General features: G+C 33.3%; 3 protein-coding genes, 1 long non-coding RNA gene and 1 other non-coding gene across 7 annotated transcripts; 2 read left to right on the top strand and 3 right to left on the bottom strand.

The window, feature by feature from the left end:
* Positions 1-17: 17 nt before the first annotated feature.
* LOC145009499 (uncharacterized) lies at positions 18-755 on the bottom strand. The gene has a single exon (XM_078968186.1). It carries the CDS (start codon positions 753-755, stop codon positions 18-20), a length of 738 nt encoding a protein of 245 aa, XP_078824312.1.
* Positions 756-1828: 1073 nt separating this feature from the next.
* Positions 1829-1935, top strand: LOC145013651 (small nucleolar RNA R71). Its single transcript, XR_013665199.1, has one exon. It is a non-coding gene; the product is annotated as a small nucleolar RNA R71 (small nucleolar RNA).
* A 6190-nt stretch (positions 1936-8125) lies between these two features.
* On the bottom strand, positions 8126-11478 carry LOC145012599 (catalase). The gene is made up of 8 exons (XM_078971397.1): positions 11336-11478; positions 10558-10654; positions 10151-10428; positions 9282-10058; positions 9105-9194; positions 8923-8990; positions 8725-8818; positions 8126-8386 (listed from the first exon to the last, which is right to left on the bottom strand). Exons 1-8 carry the CDS (start codon positions 11348-11350, stop codon positions 8327-8329), a joined length of 1479 nt encoding a protein of 492 aa, XP_078827523.1. The 5' UTR covers positions 11351-11478; the 3' UTR covers positions 8126-8326.
* A 2141-nt stretch (positions 11479-13619) lies between these two features.
* Positions 13620-19293, top strand: LOC145012600 (uncharacterized). The gene is made up of 2 exons (XR_013664590.1): positions 13620-17460; positions 17724-19293. It is a non-coding gene; the product is annotated as an uncharacterized LOC145012600 (long non-coding RNA).
* LOC145012597 (catalase-like) lies at positions 19116-24025 on the bottom strand. Of its 3 annotated transcripts, XM_078971394.1 has the most exons (9): positions 23975-24025; positions 23790-23891; positions 21535-21564; positions 21071-21445; positions 20192-20968; positions 19971-20060; positions 19794-19861; positions 19604-19697; positions 19116-19480 (listed from the first exon to the last, which is right to left on the bottom strand). In XM_078971394.1, exons 1-9 carry the CDS (start codon positions 24008-24010, stop codon positions 19421-19423), a joined length of 1632 nt encoding a protein of 543 aa, XP_078827520.1. In that variant the 5' UTR covers positions 24011-24025; the 3' UTR covers positions 19116-19420. The 3 variants fall into 3 exon arrangements, with proteins under 3 accessions (XP_078827520.1, XP_078827521.1, XP_078827522.1); XM_078971395.1 differs by lacking the exon at positions 21535-21564; XM_078971396.1 differs by lacking the exons at positions 21535-21564; positions 23975-24025 and having other exon boundaries at positions 23790-23909.
* Between the last annotated feature and the right edge of the window lie 264 nt (positions 24026-24289).

The following is a 24289-nucleotide window of genomic DNA, read 5'->3' as shown; positions in this document are numbered from 1 at the left end:
TCATCTAACATATCAATTTAAAATGTTGTGTCATCACTGTTCCTTGCATGCTTCATGGCTTGATCAACCCCGAAAGTGACTGATTTATCTCCCACTTGTAGAGTAAGTTTTGAATCTCGCATGTCAATTATAGCGCTTGCGGTGTTAAGGAAAGGTCTTCCAAGGATTATCGGGACTTGAGGATCCGCTTCCATGTCCAAAATTATAAAATCCATGGGGAACACAAACTTATCCACCTTTACCAAAAGATCTTCACAGATTCCTCGTGGGAATGTAACCGTTTTATTTGCTAAGTGGATTGCAATTCGAATTGGCCTCGGTTCCGGGAGATCTAGTTTCTTGAAAAATGAATATGGCATGAGGTTTACACTCACTCCTGAATCAGCCAAAGCATGAATGGTGGCCAAATTCCCAAATTGGCAAGGCAATGTTAAGCTTCCCGGGTCACCCTTCTTCTTCAGTAGCTTGTTCAACATGGAAGCTGAGCAATTCTCATTGAGAACCACTTCCCTCACTTCTTCTATTTTCTTTCTATTAGTTAGAAGCTCCTTGAGAAATTTGGTGTATTTTGGCATTTGGGCAACGGCTTCTATGAAGGGTATGTTGATTTGAAGAGCCTTTATGTGTTCTAGAAACTTCTGGTAGTATTCATCATTCTTTTCTTTCTTAGCTCTGGCTGGATATGGCAATGAAAGCTGATATGGCTTTGCAAGAGGTGGACTTTTCTGATCAAGTGGCTGACTCGCCAAGTCCATATTGTGAACTCGACGAGTAGGGTCTGGGCTCATTTGGTTTTGCTTTTGGCTCGGGTTTTCTGCATCCTCCTTTTGTAACTTCTTGGGATCTTCGTTCTGAATGGGATCCAGGGGAGTAATGATCTTCCCACTTCTAGTTGTCACAATATTTATATGCACGCCTTGTGGGTTGTTTTCGGTTTTACTAGGAAGTTCTCCCGATGATCTTTGATTTATTTGTTGGGCAAGTTGCCCCAGCTATGTCTTAATGTTGTGGATAGATGCTTGTTGATTTCTAAGTATTGTTCTTGTCTCTTGTATTGCAGGATCATGGTCATTGTGTCTCTTTTCTGAAGCAGCTACAAATTTAGTAAGCATGTCCTCCAAACTTGGTTTTCTTTCTTGCACCGGCTCCTCTTTTTGGTAAAAACCTCTTCCTTTTTGTTTATATTTCTCCTCCTTAGCCTTCTTGTACTCATCATAAGGAAGCCATTCCTTCTTTGGTTTTCGCCAATCATCATCATATTTGTCACCACTGGAGTAGCATACTTGCGCCTTCTTGTTTCCATTCTCGTCCAAGTCACAATCTCTAGTAAGATGGGGTCCATTGCAATTCTCACAACCCACCCGAATAGCATGTATTGTTTGATCCATTTTATCCATCCTCCTACCCATGGTTTTCAACATAGCCATAACTACTGACAAATCTTATGAAGCTGCATAAGTTGCTCCCCTCATCACATCATTCCTTGGGCTGTAGTATTCCCTAGAATGCTTAGAGAATTCCTCAATTAGTTACTTTATCACCGAGGGTGCTTTCTTTGTGAGTGGGCCTTGCGAGTCAAGTAATTGCCTTGTTGTAACATTCACTCCATCATAGAAAATGGAGACTTCTTGTTGACTATTGAGATCATGATGTGGGCAATTCCTTAGTAGACTATTGTACCTCTTCCAAGCCTCATAAAGTGATTCTCTAGCTTGTTGTTCAAAGTTGGCTATGGCTTTCTTTAACTTAGATATTTTGGAAGGTGGGAAAAATTGATCAATAAACTCTTCTTTCATCTTAGAAAATGGAGACTTCTTGTTGACTATTGAGATCATGATGTGGGAAATTCCTTAGTAGACTATTGTACCACTCCCAAGCCTCATAAAGTGATTCTCCAGCTTGTTGTTCAAAGTTGGCTATGGCTTTCTTTAACTTAGATATTTTGGAAGGTGGGCAAAATTGATCAATAAACTCTTCTTTCATCTTGGCCCATGTAATGATGGATCCAGGGGGAAGTGACTTGAGTCAATCCTTTGCAGCACCCTTCAATGTAACCGGAAGCATGCGAAGTAGCTGAGTCTCGCGAGGCACGTTGGGAACATTGAAATAATCAGCTACATCATTAACTTCATCCAAGTGTTTGTAAGCATCTTCATGGTCTTTTCCGTAGAAGGGGATCTCTTTGAGTTGAGCAAGTACATGACCCTTAAGCTCAAAAGTGGCAGTTGCGGGAATTGAGGGTTGCACAAGTCTCGGGCCTGTATCATCTCGTATCCTTTTCTCCATTCGCCCATGGGGACTTCATCAATGTTGGTCATGGTGTTGTCCAAGTCTCCTTCTTGATCACTTTCCTCTTCGTATTCGGTTTCGTAGTCGTATTCAAATTCAGCTTCTTTTGGGTTGTCTTCAATATCTTCTAGCTTACTTTCTTTGCTCTTTCTACTGCTGGTCTCTCCTAGTTTCTTGTTCTTCTTCTTCCCGAAAACAGTTTTCAAGCTGATCAAAGGTGACTTCTTAGGTGTATTCGAGCCTTCAACGTCCTTGCCTCTGTTTTTCCTCAATGCAGATTCTGGGTATTCAAAGGGGGAACCAAAGGAGTGTTGGATCCTCTGGCCATGAAAATCCTGCAATCAGAACAAAAGAAAAAAACGTGTAAAAAGAACAAAAAATGAAACAGAACGAAAATAAAAAATAAACTGCCAATCAGTAGTGGACTCGCCGAGTAGGGTCGACTGCACTCGGCGAGTTCACTGTGTAAAAAGCTAAAATAGATAAATTTTAATAAAAACAACTAAAAACTAATAATTACTAAAACTTAATCCTAATTAATGAATTAGTGAAAAAAATAACTTTGTGTAAGATAACCCCACACAAAGGATCGATAAAACTAGGAATTAGATTTAATTTTTGAACCATTCCCTGACAACGGCGCCAAAAACTTGATGTGTGTAAAATGCACTGGTTTTATTCCTACTATAAAAATATAAATTTAGCACACAAAGGCAGTGAACCTATCTTTTAATGGTATAGTTAAATAAGTAGGGTGTCGAACTCAGGGAACGGAAATTAAACTAATAACTAATTTTAACTAGACAAGTAATAAAAGTAAAGGGTTTTTCTCTAGTTTTACAAGACTAGAAACTTAAACACACCTCCTAAGATGTAATTAACTAAACAACTAGAACAAGTAAAAATTCACCAAATTTAATAAAAGGGTTCCTGTTTAGGTCCAACTAATTCACCCCTATGATTAATTTTATGATAAAATAATATATTGATTGTTATTGGTTACCAAATATAGTGATTAGATTCGCATTCACTATTACCAACTCTTAGGAAATTCATCAATTCAATCAATTATCAAATGTTTAAACTAATTAACTCCCTAGTTCAATTATTTGGATTAAATAAGATTTGTAATTGGTTAATCAAATTGGTGGTTCAACTAACCTCTTGTTTGTTGGTTTACCAAACAAGCTCACACATTAATTTACCCATTCTCTAATTAATCCTAGTTTCATATTCAATAATCTTAGGCATATAATGAAGTGTTCACATAAATCATATGAGGTTAACAATTAAGAGATGTTCATGCAGCCTAATTGTCTTCCAATTAACATAAAATAGTTCTAATTAATGCATAAGGTTCTTTAACAAACTTAGTTTAATAAAATCACCAATAATCAATCAATCAAAGTATAAATCACACCATAGGAGTAAATTAGTCTTTCCTAAACAGAAACTACGAAAATTCAACTCATGATTACAATCAAAGAGAAGCTAAAAATGAATTTAATTGATCTAAACATGATTCACTTCTAGATTAAGTGGAAGATTTAACCTAATTTGCCTTGAGTCTTCTAAGGATCAAAGATTAAGGTTCTTCAGGTCTCCAAGGGTCTCTTCAGTCGCAGGTTGTTCTCCAAGGAAGCCAAAGAACTCCTAAATTCGGGATCTCGTCCTCTATTTATAATTATCTCAAAACAGGGTCAACTCGGCGGGTAGGTGCCCAACTCGCTGAGTTCCTTTGAGAAATATGTGTACGGCAAGGATTCTTGATATTACTTCGCGAACATTCAATTGGACTCGCCGAGTAGCTTCTAGACTCGCCGAGTAGGGTCAGGTTTGTTCTTCTTTCTTCATTTTCCAGCTTCTGATTGCTTCTCCTTCTTTCTTTTTGCTCCCAATCATGTCTTCTAGACTGAAAATATAATTTAGACATTATTAAATACCTTTTGTCCATATTTAAGTAAATAATTAGCTAATAATTGATAAAATTCTATACTAAACACATATCAAAATCCGATCGAGATCCGGCCAAATCCGTTTCGTTTTGAGATGAATTTTAAGGTTGGTTTGGATCCAGTTTTATCCGATTAGGGATGAGTTTTAACACATTTTAAGGTGGCTTTGAATCTAGATTTTGGCAAATATGAATGGTATCAAATCAAAATTTCTTCTGTAGGATATGGATTTGGTTATAATCCAGTGAACTGGATTAATTCGATCCAATTTGATCAAAAATCTACTTTGATCGGATCCTAATCAGAGATACAGTTTATTATTAATCTCTAACATCCTTTGACCCACTAAAGCCTTTGCATGACATGTACAAAGAATACCTTATAAACCTCCTAGGTTCCCCCCCCCCCCCCCCCCCCCCCGCAATCTATCATATGTCATTACCTAATAATCAAACACACAAAATTCATTTCAGAATATGAACTTGAGTTAAATATGTAAACCACACTACGATTCACAAATTTCATGTAATGATAATGTAACATTTGGATCATGGAGGTACTTAGTTTCTTTAATTGCTAACCTTTTGGAAGAAGTTCACGACTTGAGATATGGTGCTCACCTCATGAATGACCATTGACTTGTTGACTTGCTTTTTTCTAGTCTTGCGACGTGAGGTATGGATCCCCACGACGTGAGAACGACCTAATGATCCAAAACCCTAATGTTCGAGTATTTAATGGAATGAAAGGGCTAGGGTTGCCCATCCTCAGCCTCCCTCACTCTCTAGCCTCCCAAAAACCCTAATATCGACCTGCTTGATGTCCTTAGCCATTTATGGTGATCATGAAGAACTTATTTGGTGGTCTTTAGATCATTGAAGTGGAAGAAGACTTTTACGAAGCATTCTCTCGGCAATCTAGATTCTACCTTACCTTCTTGCTGAGCTTTTGGACACTTATAAGTCATAAAGATTTGGCCTGTTTACCTCTTACATGATAGATCTAGGTTTTAAGCTCCTTTTTGCATGGTTGAGTTGGATAGCATGCATGGGATCCATAAAGTTGGCAACTTTATGGATCATTGAGACAACTTCTATACTATAAGCTTTGTATCTGAGTTTTGGAGTTGGTTTTAGACTCCAAGCATGAGTGTTGATCTCATTTTCCCTCTTTGACCTAGTAAGTGTTTAAGTTATGCATTCGACATGCATGACTAAAAATCCATGATTTTATTATCCTTTGGGTGAGGGAAGACCCTTTAGAAATCCCCAAGTAGTGGCTTAAAGAGCTTAATGCTCAAAGTTGGCCAAGGCAGCGCTCACAACGTGAGGATGAACCGGCCACGTCATGAGAATGCATGCCATCTGCGACTCTTTTGTTTGGTTTATGTCACAATGTGACCCGGGAGTGGCCACGATGTGACGATGATTGGAATCGAGACTAGGCGAGTTGATTAGTTGAGTTGACTCGCTGAGTTGGGACCGGGTCGAGTTCATATTCACAACGTGACCATGAGCTAGTCACGATGTGAGGGTCAGGTGTTGACTTTGACCACTGACCTTGAGGGTTGACCTTTGACTTGTGGATTTTGGATCAGCTATTAATGTCTTGAAATGTAGGTTAAGGTTTTGCCTCGTGTGATTATCTAGGTGGCGTTTAGCACCTGTTGTGGGATTTCGAGGACGTGTCGACTTTTGACCTGCTTTGCGAGGTGAGTTTGTTGACTATACTATAGGACACTATGGATTGTATGTGCTTGTAGTCTTTGTGACTCCTGTTGTATGTGTTGTATGCATGTGTGTCTGTTTGCTATATGTATGTGGGGGTGAAAATAGACCCGACGCAACCTTGAGCTGGCATATATGTATGGTATGCGGTATTTTGGAGAACTCACTAAGTTTTATGTTTATGGTTTTCACTTTATGTTTTATGTACCTCCGGTTCGAAGGGGAATAACTCGAGATGATTGCATCACACACACCATGATTTTTCACACTTATTGACTCTGATGTACTTTTGGAATGTTATTTGATTTACTCTGAATACTTTATGTTTTTGACAAACATGTTTGGTTAATGGTTCATTCAATATAAAAATGAAAATTTTTTATTCTGACTTTTGAGATGTTACAGATAAATAAATTTATATATATATATATATATATATATATATATATATATATATATATTAAAAATTTTCACAAAACACATACACATACAATAAATAAATAAATAATAAATCGTTTAGTTACAACCATTCAAGTGACAAAAATAGTCCCTCAAAAGGTGATAATATCCTTTGGGTATCTCTCCTATGTGTGGGTATAAAACACTACCAAGCAACCCCACAAATCATATATACCACCATATCACACAAATTTGACTTGAGTTCTCTTCCACAAGATTCATTTTACCAAGTTGGGGGGAATCATGGGTCACTTATTTTATACCAAGTTGCTAAAAGAAACAAATTTCTTGCTAAAATTCAAGCATTTTAATATGTAAAATCACTTTTCTCGGTTCCTTGTTTTGTTGGCCTCATTTTTGCTTTCTCCCCACGTTTCATCACGCAATAACTCTTATCACCTAAACAAGATCTAACATAATAAAAAAATGGAGTAAATTGCAATTATGGTCCCTCTCTCCCATAATATAGTTTTCAATTTTGTTCCGAAATGCTCTTATGTAATTTTGTTCCATAAGGTTTTAACATTTTTTTGTTCATATTCTAAACAAAAGACAAAATCGTAGAAATGGTCACTATGATTTGTTGAAAATTACCAATTTAGTCCAAAAAAAATTTTGACTAGCATTATTAGTTCAAAATATAGCTTTTATTAAGATTTTGTTCCAATTCTTTTAAAATGAAATCTCCAATAAAGTCTCAATATTTTAGGTAATCCCAAATTAATTTTTGTTTACAAAAAAAGATAGATTACCAACTACATTTCGCAATAACCATTTTTGTCTGGTTTCGCAAGTTTAGTCAATATTTCGTCTTTTTTGGTTAATTGGTTAAAATATTGAGATTTTTCTAAAGATCACGTTATTTTTTACCAATAACTAAAATATTGAGATTTTTCTGAAGATTATCCTTGAACTAATCTATATTGTTATGTTATTTTTTTTACCAATAAACAAAATAATAAGACTTTTTTGAAAATTACATTTGAACTAATTTTGGTTATTGGTACAAAATAAAAGATCTTGGCTAAATTTGTGAAATTGGCTAAAAAGGGTTATTCTGAATTTTTAATTGGTAATTTGTCTTCTTTTGTAAAAAAAAATTAACTTTGAATTAAACTGTAAACTGATTCAAAATATTAAAATTTTATTGGAAATCTTCTTTTTAAAAAAATACTTAAAAAAAATACTCGACTGATTTACTTTTTTTTTTTTTTTTTTCATTTTTCTATTGCAACAACTAAAAATGAAAGCACAAATAAAATCAACCCCAAACATTTACCCTTTCCCTAATGTTTCAAGAGTATGGCTTGTCATGGTCTGATCAAGCTAACGAACGTTTAGCTAATTTAAATCTTTAAAACTAAATAATAGTTTCAACTAAACTATTTGCAAAAGCAATATTATTTTCTGTGATTCAAAGATTATTTGTTTTCTACATAAAAAATGCTGATTACTTTTAAGACTCAAGACCAATCCTAAACTTATTAATTAACCCCATACTGAATAACCAAAATCAAAATCATTCCACTCCAACACTAATAATAGATCACACTTCATCACAAGAATCAGATCAACATCCAACATCACCAAAAATTCAACATGAACATGATGAAAGAGGCTAATAGTTTCATGCAAATTTAAACCCCATTAATTCATAAAGATCATATAGAAATGCAAACGTATAACACAAATTCATGACAAAAGAATTTATAACATTTGACTTATTTTTATTTGGAAGAAGCAATCACATCATTAGCATCATGCAAAGTTATTCCACATTACAACCATTAAAGAAACGACTCCAACACCAATTCGATAACAACACATTCGACTCAAACAGACTTATCTAAACTATTTTGTATACCACAACCCAAAGGCTTTTTCCAATTTTACCCTTCAGTAACTTGGCTTCACATTCAAGCGAGAAGCTATCTTTTGCCCCAGAGACTTGTCAGCCTGCAACAACATTCCATTTTTATTGTAAAGAATTTAAAACATTCATCTTGGAGCAAACTACAAAAATGGTCCCTGAACTTTTTTATTCTTACATTGTTTTATCTTTTAGTCCAATATTGAAACTTTTTTTTCTTTCAATTCTGGTCCTTATTTCAAGGTTTTGAACCTTGCAATAAGGACCAAAAACGAATATTAAACCTTAACATAAGGACCAAAACTGAAAATTGTTTTAGCTTTAGACAAAACATGGTAAAAATCAGAAAGCACAGGGACAATTTTTGTAATTTACTCTTAATCTTTTGTAGATTATTTGAATTCAATTCATTAATAATTCGAACCTGAGACCAGTATGAAACCCAGATTGTGCGGATCTCGTGAGTGACCCGCGGGTCAGACAGAGCACCAACAATTCTGTTAATGAATCGTTCTTGTCTGTTAAAAATCAAGAAAAAATAAATCAAGTTAGTTTATTGATGAAACTAAAATTAAAAAAAAATATAAATAAATAAAGGAAATATGAGAAAATATATAAAAACCTGTCTGGAGCAAAGGATCTGTATCTCTCTCCTGGCTGTTTGAAGTTGTTCTCTTTCTCAATCACACACTGCATTTACACAAAACATTATAATTTACAAGTGTTAGAAAAAACAAAGTACATATAGCCCATTTTAGTAACAATTTAAACAAAACTTTTTAAAGAAAAAATAAATAAACTGACCTTATCACGCTTTCCTGACAACCTAACAGGGGGAATAGGGTACTGTTCAGCATGGCGAGCAGGGTCATGTCTTGAAGGGAAGTAATTGATCTGGAGAGTGTAAAAAGATTATAAAATTAACAAAAGTCAATAACAATATTTATTATTTTTACAAAATATGAATATAGAAAAACATACCTCCTCATCTCTATGCATGAAGTTCATGAAACCTTCATGGTGATTATTATGATGAGCACATTTAGGAGCATTAGCAGGAAGCTGCAAATAGTTAGGTCCAAGGCGATGTCTTTGTGTATCAGCATAAGAGAAAATACGTGTCTGAAGCAGTTTATCATCAGAATAATAAACACCAGGGACAATAATAGCAGGACAAAACGCCAGCTGTTCATTCTCAGCAAAAAAGTTATCAATGTTCTTGTTCAAAACCATCCTCCCCACAGGCTGCAATGGCAGAATATCTTCAGGCCATGTCTTGGTGACATCAAGAGGGTCAAAGTCAAACCTATCTTCATGATCAGGGTCAATGGTCTGAATGAAAAGCTTCCATTCAGGATAGTTTCCAGCTGCAATGGAGTCATAAAGATCTTGTGTTGCATGGCTGTGATTGGCTCCACCAACTTTGATTGCTTCATCTTCTAGAAGACTCTTGACCCCACATGTTGGTTTCCAGTGGAATTTAACATAGTATGCTTTTCCGGCTTTGTTGATTAGGGTGTAGGTGTTGACTCCTGAGCCTTCCATGTGGCGATAATCTTGTGGGACACCAATGTCATCTTGAAGGAATGTGAACATGTGTAGACTTTCAGGATGATGAGAAAAGAAATCAAGAATTCTCCAGTCTTCTTGAATGTGAGACTTAGGGTTTGGTTTCAGAGCATGAACCATGTCTGGAAATTTCATCCCATCACGAATAAAGAACACTGGGAAATTGTTCCCCACCAAATCAAAATTTCCCTGCAAGTGTCAATAAGAAGATATAAGATATTTGAGAGGGGGTATAGGGTAGGGGGTAGGGGTAGAGGGTAGGGGGAGGGGGGTTCCTTTACCTCTCTGGTGTAGAACTTTACTGCAAAGCCTCTAGGATCTCTGAGAGTTTCAGGGCTTCCACGTTCATGGATAACAGTGGAGAAACGAACAATGACAGGAGTTTGGACGCCAGGGGCACGAAGAAAGTCAGCACATGTGAGGGCAGAAATGTCATGTGTGACCTCGAAAAAACCCTTTGCACTGGCACCTCTTGCATGGACAACACGTTCAGGGATGCGTTCTCTGTCAAAGTTGGCTAGTTTCTCCACTAAATGGTAATCCTCAAGAAGGATTGGGCCTATAATATGACAAAAGAGGAATTATGATTAGTGGATGAGATTCATATTCGCATAACCTAAGATGAAAGAGTCCAACAAGAAATTCCAAGTTTGATGAGAAGAAGATGACAGATACCAAACTTAAGTACCTCTTGTGCCAACTGTCAATGAAGAGTTATTGTTGTAAACCGGAGCACCAGAATTGGTAGTCCAAAATGGGGCATTGTATGCACTTGAAGGACGATACTGCATCAGCCAAAAAGGTAAAATCTATGAGTAAGTAGAACTATGGTATGTACAATTGTAGTGTGTTATATGTGTAATATCAGAATATCAGCACAATAGATAAGTTAATCCCCAAAAAAAAACCATTGATATTGCAATTTGATACAAGGTTAAAGAATCAAGTGTTCCTACGGATTGACATATGCAAAAAAAAACTCGGTTGATAAAAGAAAGCTAAAAATTGGATCTTAAGTTGCTTAAAGGAATAGGCAATCTAGAAATTACCTATATAACAAGTTTAATATGGGCATGGAATCAGAGCTTTACTTCGTATCTTAAAATAAAACCATAGAACAATCAAAATTTTCCTTTATTAAAAGGAAACATGCATGGATGGAAGTGCTTGTGAATCGAATTCGATCACTACAGTTCAAAATCAACATACTTTCAATCTCATGATTTAGGGCAAAAGTAATCTAATTCAGGAAAAACCTTCACCTCAATCATCAATAATCAATTGAATCGAAAACTACGCAAAATCAAGTGGTCAAACATGTATATCAATTCAAATACAACAAATTGCAATATATAAATCATATAACCTAACAAACACGATTCATATAGAGATAACTGAGTCAAAGAGTTGCGGAAACAGCACTGAAGTAGTACATAAGCTTCAAAAACAGTATACGAGAGTTCTACCTTGTAAGGATCCATGGATATGAAGGTGGATGAAAGCTGTGATGATTTCTTGTGGAAGAGACTCTTTTGCTCTTACGAAATGTTGATAGACTTTTTATATACAAGCGGTTTGGGGTTAAGTTTTAGCCTCTAGGAACAAAAATAAAATTTTCTCAATTATCTTCTTCTATTTTTCGCGTGCATTCAAAATATCATGAGAAAATGATATTGTATTTATCACCCCTTTTATCTCGTGTGCCGGTTAAAACATATGGTTGGCTCAACTGTCAAATAACTTAAACCAGTTATGTTTATGAAGTTATTTAAAGTGAAAAAAAATATCTGTATAATAAAATCTACAGGCTTTATCTTTTGGCACACCATCCAATCACAATGTCCAAGGAGAAGTGTCGATTTCTACCAACAATATGGAAGCAGAAAATAATGCACATTCAAATTAATTTCATAGTTCTTTTATATAATAGAACAATCATAAATAGTTGTGTTATATGTATTTTATGTGCATATGTTCATATTTTTGTCATCGTGATTCAAGTTACAATTATGAATGGTTGATGCATGAATGACAAAACAATAATACGAGCAACCAAAGAGTGTGATTAGTGCTATCAATGTTATTTAAGTTTAATGGGATTAATCTGTTTTGATAATGTTACATTGATAAATATTGAACAAATTAGGATAGTGCGCAATGCACATTTGTTTAAGTTTATCTTGGTTGAACGTACATTGTTATTTAGACGCGAAACCACTGAACTGACAGGGGTCCAAGGACAGCGTCCCTAGTAACGAGGTCCAATGGGTGGCAACCCCTAGCAGGGTCTAAGGGGCAGCGTCCCTAGCTAGGGTCAAAATCTCTGAGAAAATGGACCTGATTTTTACCCTTATCTTGGATTCAGTTTTTTTATCGCAGTTTTGTGATAGGTTTGAAACTGCCTTGTGACAGTTTTAACAGCTTTCAAACATAGAGTTATATTTTGTTTTTTATATTTTTTTGGTACACAAGAAGTTTATAAAATTCTTCATTCTTTGAGTTTTATCCGATTGAATTTTCGATTATATCATCGAAATATTTCGATATGAAAGTGTATCATGACTATCAGAGAATCAAAAAAAATCGATTTACCTCAGTTTCTGACAAAAACTACTTAACTAGCACGCCGAATTAACATAGAAAGATTTAAGAAACCTAAACATAAAGCAGGGCAAAAGATGTGATAAACATGAATTCATGATGATATGTATCATTATGTACGTTGATCGTGTTTGTAAAAGTCTTATAGAAATTTTAATTATTTTTTTTAAAACTAGAAAGATAAAACAATGCCAGATTTTCAAATTTGTAAAAAAATAGTTTAATGATGATGATAATAATAATAATAATAATAATAATAATAATAATAATAATAATAATAATAATAATAATATATTATTATTATTATTATTGTTTTGAAATCAGAAAGATAAAGCAATGCCAGATTTTAAAACTTGTCAAACCCCGATCCAATAGCCAAAACAAGGCAAATTCACTTTTTACAATTGGGTTAATCCACTAATCTTTTTAAGATCACATATGAAAGACATGATGGAAAAGAAACACGATATTTTGACTGATACTTTATTTATACACAAAATCTCATGTAAGGGAAACCGGTTTTTTATGCTAGTGTGGGTCCCATGATCTTATAATTTGTGTAGAGGTGAAAAAACCGAGGAGAGTAGGAGTGCTATAAAGCCATAAATAAAATATTAGAGTTTATGAAACTATTTAAAAATATAAACAAGTTGCATAAAGTGCCCCAAAGTTTGTGTTAGTTTTCATAAACACCCTCAAATGGTCATACTTCAAGCAATAGACATGTTCATTTTCAAATTCACCAACTGAACTTTGTATAACAGAATAATCACCTATATTTTATTTTTATTTACTCTCATATAAGAAAAAAGGTAAGTCACTAGAACCCAATATAATTAGACATGCGATTTGTGATTTAGATTGAAGGGTTTTATTGAATACATATTGTTATTAGGGTGTTTTATGGAACTATCTATAACTTAGGGGTCTTTTGGAAAATATTAATAAATTAGAACGCCATACCTCTATTTCCTTATCCTAACTTTTGGAGCTTATCGAAATTAAAAAAGAACCACTCGTGTCAGGTTGATGACATGGACCTCTTATATAATGACACGTGTTTACGAATGCTTTGATACGTGTGCTCATCAACTCCATATCCACTCTGTTAAGTGTGAACGCATATAGATGCCTTTTGATAAGGTTTCTTTTGTTTTAATTTGGCCACAAAAATTATTAATTTCTGGATCTTTCAATTTCCTTTTTATTCCCATGACAACTCTTTTTTTGTTTGTATTTGTAGGTTGCATAATTTTTAAAAACCACTAAAAATGTTTATTTTAGAAATTAAAACTTCAAATATACCAGTCAAGCCAACAGTTTAAAAGGTTGAGGTTTTTTCCACTTATAACCTTGTTGTCATGTTTTCACACCAAAAGGTTGAGGTTTTTTCCATTTATAACAGGTATGTTTCTATAAGTTAATTATATATTATATGAACATGATATGATATAAATGATATATATATCTTTTTGTTTTATATTTCTCAACTATTGGGATAAGAAATATATTTGTTGTGGTTAAGATAATTATAAAAGCCCCATCAACAATATATGCAAATACACCAACCTTCCAAATATGGTAAAAATTGTTAATCGGATTTCTTCATATTTAGCTTAGTTAAATGTAAGTAACATTACATTTATTAAAAAGTATGTTTATGACCAAAGTACTTGTTGCCTAAAAATCTAAAATACAGAAGTTCATTCACCCTTTGTGGATGTTTTAGCTTGATAATTTGGTTAAACCTCTGAACAAATGTTGATCGATTTTTATATATACAGTATATATTTAGCTTAGATTCTGAACATAACATGTGGAGTGGTTTTAATTGTTTCTAGTATATCCAAATGCCAATCATTATAATGATTGTACTTTCTCTGAGTTATGATGTTATTTGATAAAAATATTGTTTGATTACTATATTTCATTATGATACTAGATCTGTATATTACAAACATGATAATAGACCTCAAGCATCTAATTCTTCAAAACCTTTTCGATCGAATATTAATTTAGACTTGAGTTGAGTTGAAGTTCATATACATAGGAACCCATACGGTTGATATATAGTAATATAGTTTGCATATGGATACAAGTTTGTGAACTTGTGTATTGAAGAGAATCATAATGAGACCACTACATGGGATATCATAAGAGTATAGTGTTTCTTGCATGATCTTTTATTAATACCATTTTTTATTTAATGATCTTGTAGCATATTATGTGTAAGTCATCCACTTTGATGCAATATTTAATCACATAATCTATTTTGATGCAATATTTAAGGCTGAGATAGGATTTGACCCTCCTCCATGACAATAATGATGTTATGCCCCTTGATAGAACAAGATCATGCAAATACATGCATACTCTGATATGGGTTATACCGGATCACAAATCTAAAAAGCGTTTCGTACTTTCATTAGTCTTGACATCGTATACGCAAACACCAATTGACTTCATATCACACCCAATAAGTACTCTAACTTCCCGATATTGTGAATTTATTTAAGATTGAAAAAAAAATCATGTTTCAAGATGGAAGATATGAAGGCTTAAGGACTTGTTTAATTTCCATGGAAATTCAAGATAGACATCGATTGTGCAAAGCCTTTTGCACATGGAAATTCAAGATAGACAATGATTGTGCAAAAGGCTTTGCGAAAACTAATTAAGAAAAAGTGGCCAAGAATTGTTGAAATGGCCACAAATGTAATTCACAAAATAAAAGAATATCCTGAATATCTGTTTTGCAAAATAAATGGTTATTTTGTGATAGTTTTGAAAAATAGGTCATTCTATCCACCCCTTCTATTTTATTTTTGTAATTTTAGTGATTATCATCATTCTTTCTTCACAAAAGAAAAAGCCTTCTCACTTGTGATATGGTGTTCCTGTGGACACTATAAGAGAGCGTGAACATTTAAGCTTGCGATTCAATAACAAAATTGCAAACTTTGAAGTTGTTACATTACAAAGTTCGAACGATCCGCTCCGGAGCTTAATTAAACGAGAGAAGTGAAATGAAGTGGGAAGATTTGGAAGGATTGTTGCTCTTGAGTTTATTTATCGGAAAGAGGAGAAGAGAAAGGAATGAAAGATTCATGTTAATTTTCCCTACAAATTGACCTCACAAATCCGAAGTGACCTGAGAGAAAAGAAAGGAATATCAATTCCTTTATTTCCTTTTCTTTTATTGTCTTTTCTTTTCTTTCCTTTAATGAACTAGGGAGCCGAGCATAAGTTTTATTGGGTGAGACATGATTTTGGTTTCACCAGTTTTGTTTTGAGAAATTAAATATTCCCCAACATTTTATTCATATTTATCTTTATATCATATCAAATGTTGACATGTGTTATATTTAACGACATATTTAATGAAATTGATTTAATTTTAGTCCACTTGTCACCATTTTATGTGGGTATGATGATAATAAGAATAAAATATAGGAGAATTTTTAATGTCACTTTTGTTTTTACATGTGAATTGAATTCTCCCACACGAGAGTTATCCGATTACTTCCATCCTAAGTTATTATTCAAAGCCAACATTTACATATATTTGGTTACTTAGAGATTTTAGGATTTTTGTTAGAGGTTTATAAATATTGTCTTAGTTTTTTTGGAACCATAGAATATTTTATAAAACACTAACAAGGTGCTAGTGAGAAAAGAACAAAGTGCAAGGCCGTAAATACTAATGAGGGGTTGTGCAATAAACCAACTCAACTCATGATATAGTTATTTCACCTATTTCAAGTCCATAAAAATGATTGCGGTACTATATCATCAAAAATATTAGCTTTATAAGGTCTACCGGTTCCAAAGAGCAAGGACTTATGAAACTTCCATACAACCCAAAAAGAGGTGATGATAACCACATCATTACATTATGTGATGCACCAAATTAAGCTTCATGATATCTGCCTATGTTATCTAATCAACCACCATAGCATTAAAAAGGGCAACCAAATTCCACCACCGCACAACAAGAGCCCAAATGTCTAGAATAACGAAGCACATAGAAAACAAATGTGGGGCAGTCTATGTGACCTTTTCATAAAGTAGGAAAATAGTAGAATCCAAGTGTTAAGTGTATTCCTTGGTCATCTAAACTAGCACGGGTTAGAATACGATTAATAAATACCCTCAACATGAATATATTCAACTTAATCGAGACTAGATTATTCCATCTCATTGAATAAATATTTTTGGTAAACATGCCGCTATCCAAGTAATGTCTCGCCGAAGAGACTAAATTAATATACCCTGTTAAATCTAACAACCAGTGCAGAATGCCATTTTAATCAAGCAATGTCAATGGTTGAAGTAAACTTCATTTGTTGCAAGACAAGATGAGAGCATTACTCGTTCAAGCTGATTATGATGATGCACTAAATGCTTTTGGAAGTAACAATAACATAATAATTGTTCTAAAAGATAGGGATATTTGACATCATCCATAAATGTGTATAACTTCATCTTGGGTTAATATCTTTTGGAGTTACTGGCCTTTGTCCTTCAAACAATGCACGTATAGATTAAACGCATGTTCAACCACCTACAAATGATCCAAAATGTTTGGAAGGTACTACGTGCTTTTAAAGGCTTTTGGTAATAGGAGTTTTGAGATATTGATATCTTATAACTCATTTGTTGAAGAAAACCATTTGATCCATAATAAGCCCTATTAAATCCAACAACCAAAAGTGTCAATGGTTGAAGTAACCTTCATCTATTACAAGACAAGATGAGAGCATTACTCGTTCAAGCCGACTATGATGATGTACTAAATGTTTTTGGAAGCAACAGACTTAATAATTGTTCTCAAAGATAGATATATTTGACATCATCCACAATGTGTATGATTTCATCTTGGGTTGAACTCCTTTGGAGATACTGCCCATTGTCCTTCGTGTTATTGCTGTTGCATGTATGGAACAAGCGTATGCTCAACCACCTTCAAATGATCCAAAATGTTTGGAAGGTACTACTTACTTTTATAGGCTTTTGGTAATGGGAGTTTTAAGATATTGATATACGATTTGTCGAAGAAACTTATTTATTTAATCCAAATTGTCGAAGAAACTCATTTAAAGTTTCAACGCTTTTTCTTGGTTTTGGTTTTCAAATTCTCGTATATATTTATTGTTGTACTCATCGTTCATTCACCCCTCATATATATTTGAGACTTCTTTAATGTCAGTAAGAAAGAGTTTAACTAAATGTTGATTTTTCTTTTTGAAACAGCAAATGTGATCTACTCATATCTAAACTACTCCTTAATTTCACATATGTCCACGACGAGATTTGGACTTCAACCTCAAGGAAAGAGAGCAACACCGGATACCGCTGGACTAGAGGCCCTTTGGTAAGTAAACGTTGAATAAATTTAAAAATTGTTTGGCTTGTTCAAGCATTTAATATCATAAGACATTTTTGTATATTTGATACAGTAAGGTATTTTAGTGGCTAGACGATTATTTTGTCGAAAGACGTTTAGCCAGCACAACATCGTGTTTGATGGTATTACTTTTTTAATATCACATCTCTAATTTTGGATTCAATTAGTCGAGTCGGTATCTTGTGGTATTTTTACTACAACTTTCCACGTAAATTTGTGTATTTTATTATAGTTGATATTTATAACATGTTTCCTTTGTATTTAATGTGGAAGACTTTAATTATATTTTTACTTTTTTCTATTTGTTTAGTGCTCCAAAAATCCAATAAATAAATAAATAATAGTGGGTTTAAGCCGGACACTAAAAGTGGCTCACGTCTTAAAAATGTAGTCACTATCTAATGACATCTAACATAGTCAAAATTGGTTGGTATGTTGTGATGAATTTAAATACGCTAATAATATATCATGTAGACTAAATGTTTGTTGATTGATTTCTTTGTATTTAGTAAAAAAAATGTCACAGAAGTCTAATTTGATTAAGATTCTTGACATTAAAATTCAATGAACAAATATGTATTTTAAGAAAATCGAAATGACATTGTATTACCTGATTTGAGATTATCTTCAATGCTGTTTTGAGGAGACGTGCTTAACAATACCAAGCTTCATAAGTGAAATGTTGTGTTGCTGCACACAAACAAAATGGGGTTAAAGCATCTTGGGCCGTTCGTCGGTCCAAGAAAACCCCAAAAATCAAATTAGTTATTAAAAAAAATTGGTATAATAGGTGAATCGATAATTTGTCAAGAGCTATTTCATACCATATGATCAAGGAGTTGACTTCGAATGAATCATAGTGAACTAAACCTTCGTGATCAAAATGTCAGGTTGAAGTTGAGATTGAAGTTGGTGTAAAAGAGAATAGCAGCTTCCAACTTCCACGGTATAACATCAAGCCAAGTAGGGCAATATTTAACATTTCATACATAACCATTCATTGCGAGTTATGACATGGTATAAAAATCATCATTTTGTTTTGGAAAATCCGGTTTAAAAACTATATAGTACAACAGTCACATTTTATATTTTATCTAAATGTAAGCCCATCAGAGTTGCTATATTCGGCTTTTCATTTGGATAAATGTAAGCCCAATCAATTCCATGTGTGATGTGTCAAACATAAAGAAGAAAATCAACCCACCACATTTACAATCCAACTCCAAGTATCAAATAGATTGCAAAAAAAACAAGATTACATGTAAAAGAAACAACTTACATATTACATAACACGTGACCCATAAAGTATATAGGCTTTCGCTTTACAGACCCGAACCTGAAACACAGTAACTCAGCACATCGAAGTGTGCTCTTATTCTAAGTTCCAGGCTCCTTAAAGTATACGAAAATATTACATAATAAAAAGATAGTACACAACAACATTGACACCATTTGTGCAACAAACTTAAGAGACAGACCTTGACCTTGACCTCGACATTGACCCGTTGACCACACTCAAACAATCGTCCCAAAACGTTTATGTTCAATAACTGGGCCTCACACTGAGCCTTGATGCTATCTTCTGGCCCAAAGACTGGTCAGCCTGCAAAAAAAAAAAAAAAAAAATCACCCAAATTTTAAAATTACAACAAACAATATTATAAAGGGGGACATGATTAATTACATCATTTACATGTTACATTGTTACATGAACATTAGAACATACCTGGGTCCAGTAGGAGATCCAAATACTGCGGAGCTCATGGGTGACCCGTGGGTCGGACAACATCTTAACCATTCGGTGAATGAATCGTTCTTGCCTATAATTATAATTAACAGTTTATAAATTTGATGGAATCTTGAAACAAATATAGAAAAAACAAATGAGATATAATATAATAATAATTAATAAGTACCTGTCTGGTTCCCAAGATCTGTATCTCTCTCCTGGCTGCTTGAAATCGTTAAATTTTGGGATCACAGTCTGCATTGAAAAAAAAAACATAATTATTTATTTTGATGTTTTTATTTTCTAATATTTGATAAAAATGAGTCATGGAAGAAACCAAAAAAAAAAAAAAAAAAAAACTAACCCTTTCACGGGTTCCCGTAACCCTAGCAGAATTGATCGGGTACTTCTGAGCATGTTGAACACGATCATACCTCGAAGGGAAGTAATCAACCTGGAAGAAATCCATCGCATGTATTTTAGAAAGTTTTGATTTTGGGTGTATTTTTTTCTTGTAATTAATTAATGAAAGTCACCAAATTTTTATGAACTAATTAAACATAACAAAATGAAAAGATAACCCACCTCTTCATCTCTATGCATGAAGTTCATATTTCCATCATAATGATTGTTATGATGAGCACATTTGGGCGCGTTGACCGGAAGTTGGAGATAATTGGGTCCAAGACGATGCCTTTGAGTATCGGAATACGCAAAAATTCTCCCTTGAAGCATCTTATCATCGGAATAGTAGATTCCGGGGACAACAAGACCCGGATTGAACGCCAATTGTTCATTCTCAGCAAAGAAGTTATCAATGTTCTTGTTCAAAACCATACGCCCAACCGGCTGCAAAGGTACCACATCTTCCGGCCATACCATGGTTCCATCAAGTGGGTCAAAGTCAAGTCTGTCTTCATGATCCGGGTCAATAACTTGCAGAAAAAGCTTCCATTCTGGATAATTCCCAGCTGCAATGGAGTCGTAAAGATCTTGTGTTGCATGGCTGTGATTAGCTCCTCCGATCTTGATAGCTTCCTCATCCATCAAACACTTAACCCCACATGTGGGTTTCCATGTGAACTTCACATAGTGTGTTTTCCCTTCTTTGTTAACTAGGGTTAAAGTGTTGACACTTGACCCTTCCATGTGTCTGTAATCAGTTGGAATCCCAACATCATCCAGCCAGAATGTCATCGTGTTCAAGCTTTCTGGATGGTGTGAGAGAAAGTCGAGAATTCTCCAGTCTTCTTGGATGTGCGATTTAGGGTTTGGCTTAAATGCATGGATCACATCTGGGAATGCCATTGCATCACGAGTGAAGAACACAGGGAAGTTGTTTCCCACAATATCAAAGTTACCCTAAAAGTCAAACAGAACAAATATTGTCAAGTTTTCTAGAGAAGAAATCAACATATTCATATTCGTATTCAGTTGTTATCATCAAAGCTAAAGCTTAATTACCTCTCTGGTGTAGAACTTTGTTGCAAAACCTCGGGGGTCTCTGATGGTTTCAGGGCTTCCACGTTCATGGATGACAGTAGAGAAACGAACAATCGTCGGAGTTTGAACTCCGGGAGCACGGAGGAAATCAGCACAGGTGAGATGAGTGATGTCATGGGTGACCTCGAAGAAACCCTTTGCACTAGCACCTCTTGCATGAACTATACGTTCTGGGATCCTTTCACGAGTGAAATTCGCAAGTTTTTCGATCAGATGATAATCTTCAAGGAGAATCGGACCTCTGTTTCCAACAGTCAGTGATGCGGTGTTGTTGTAGACTGGTAAACCGGCGTTTGTTGTCCAGAATGGGGAATTGTAAGCACTTGAAGGGCGTTGCTGCAACAAAATAACAAATCGAAGAATTAGTGAACGAAAATGTCACTGATTCATTTCGATTAAAAAGATAACAGTTTATCCGTAATTACATCAGGGGGAGGGAGGATGAGTTTCGATTCCTGCACAATCGGACGATAGATTCAGCTCCTTGGTTTATTATAGAGTTGAATTTACACGATAAATCATACGAAATTTACTCAGAGTATAACATCTGACGCCATTTAAATGATTTTAGCGATTGAAAAAAAACAAAAAAAAAAAAAGATCAGTGTCAAGATTAAACAAGCATAAGATATTCACACGGTGGCCGCCGGTAGAACGGTGCTGCAGGAGACGGGAGGTGTTCTGTAAAGGTGACAGACTGACAGAATTTTTCATATGTTTTTAATAATATATTTCAATTTTAAATTAAAATATAAATATTATTTCATATCCTAAAAAATGGTTTTTACTTTGTAGTTTGTAAAACCATTAAAGGTGAAAAGTTAAAATATAAGGTTATATTGTTTTATCAAATAACAAATTTTAATTATTCATATCATTAGATTTATTATTTTTTTTTATTTTATGTAAATGTTACATATATAACTATAACATATCATCAATTGTTTTAAAGTAAATGGAAATTTCTATGTAGATAATAAAAAGGGGTGATTTTATAATGTTAAATGCTTGAAAATATTTATTTTATATAAATTAGTAAATTGATAATCTTTCTACACATATCTGATATCGCTGATCTAAAGTCTTTTATTAAAAAATAAAAAATAAATAAATAGAAGTATACCATATTATGTAGTAAGCTTCGTATTAGAGTACGATATATATTTTTAGACCAAAATCTTTTTCAAAACGATTCGTGTTTTTTGATGGTCTGTCTAATTTTGACTTTATGATAAGCTAAGATGCATAGAAATTAATTGATCCGATTCAGTTAAAAATGATTGGCAAACAGTAGATATTTATTTGTGATTTTATTAGATCGGTTAAAAATATTTATTATTTAAATTTAAATTTAAATTGGATCGATTGTTAGATGATAATCCAGATCCAAGAGAAACCGAACCTATTTGATTCAATTATTATTCTTGGATTCATGTAACTGGATCCATCCAATTATCATTTGATTGACCCATTCAATTATTATCCAATATTCCAATTTATATAAATTTATTAATACGTTTATTTGTATATTTTAAATATAAAGAAAACTTTATTAACATTATAATAAAAAAATTACATAAAAAAATACAATTAAAATGTGAAATCATAACCCCTAATTCCCACTAAGTAATTATTCATTCACGCAACCACAACTCAAACCGATGAACAGCCCTAATAACCTATATTCATTTGTTTTAATCAAAAGTATTGGATATTCAATAAATCTTTAAACTTATTTGTTAAGTTCTATATTTAATTACATGTTATTTTTCTAACACAAAAGAAATAATTGTTATCGTAATAAATTATACACATTTAAGTATGAGATTAATAAATTTGTTGCTCGTGTATTAAAGTAAGAGAAGAACACATGAAATATAATTGCTTATTTTCTAATATTTTTTTGTTTGTACTAAGAGGAGAAGAATAAAATGCATCAAATTGTATAAGATCTTGTACACGTCATGAAGTTTGGATTTCAAAACCATCCGATCTTACTAAATTCTATCTTTGTTGAGAAAACAAACTACTTTTAATATGTTCTGTTTTAAATGTTTTAAATTTATATTTACAAACTAGTTTTGTAAATTTAAATTAGTCATTAAATTTCCCGACAATAATAATCAATATTATTTTTTTCAAAACTGAAATTATTATTAAAAGTACTTTAAACAACAAGCAAACATTTATTATCGAAAAGATGGCACACCGCACATACTACATCAAATCAAACATAACTAATAACGTGATATTGTCTGTAACTGTAAGAGTGATAAAAATATTATTCCGTAAGTTTTATAAATGTATGTCTATCTTTATAAAAGCAAATACTAAGCACGTCAAATGCTTGAGCAAACCTTGAATATATATATATATATATATATATATATATATATATATATATATATATATATATACTGTAGCACATACAAACATCAACATTTTTGTATATACTATATAAAAAAAATTATAAAAATCATATGATCCAAAGAGAAAAATAAAAATAAATGTTGTGTATACGATGATCGTTCAAAACCGAGTGATATGAAAAGTTTTTTGTAACAAAGTAGGTTTGTGAAACTTTTTCGAAATAAAGATCAAAAACAATATATCCCATCATTCCAAACATCATCATTGTATGCATGAAAGAGTTGTACAAAGCGGCATTCGAGAGTTGTACCTTGTAGGGATCCATGATCCTGATGAGAGTGAAGAGGAGTGAAGAGGAGAAGGAAGAGAGAAGCTTTCCGCTTGTACGTCCTTTCAATGCAAATGCTGGAGACTTATTTATAAGGAAAATATCTTATGTTTAGTCATTTAGATTGCATAAAATTAAATAAAATATAATTTAATATAGATTTTTACTTGATAAGTATTGATGTACAGCATGCAAGTGTACATGCTATACGCTATAATCGGAAAAACGAGATATAGGTTTGGATATCATTTAAAAACAAGTGTGGGTCCAACTCCATGTGAATCAATTTGACCCGGCATTATCATGCATTTGTCTTCTAATAAACTAATTTAACATAAGTATATTCATAAAAGGATGCTAGTAATTTTACCTTGGATTGTTTTTAGGTTTTTAAAATTGGGATTTTAAGATCCCATTAAATAAAATAAAATTTAAATTTAAATTTAAATATAAAAATATTTCAAACTTCATTCAAAATTTAT

The sequence above is a fragment of the Lactuca saligna genome, chromosome 8 (genome assembly GCF_052625555.1).
Source record: "Lactuca saligna cultivar CGN05327 chromosome 8, ASM5262555v1, whole genome shotgun sequence".
In the NCBI taxonomy this organism is placed as follows: domain Eukaryota; kingdom Viridiplantae; phylum Streptophyta; class Magnoliopsida; order Asterales; family Asteraceae; genus Lactuca; species Lactuca saligna.
The sequence above is the reverse complement of the archived record's forward strand: the minus strand, read 5'-3'. Positions and strand labels throughout refer to the sequence as shown.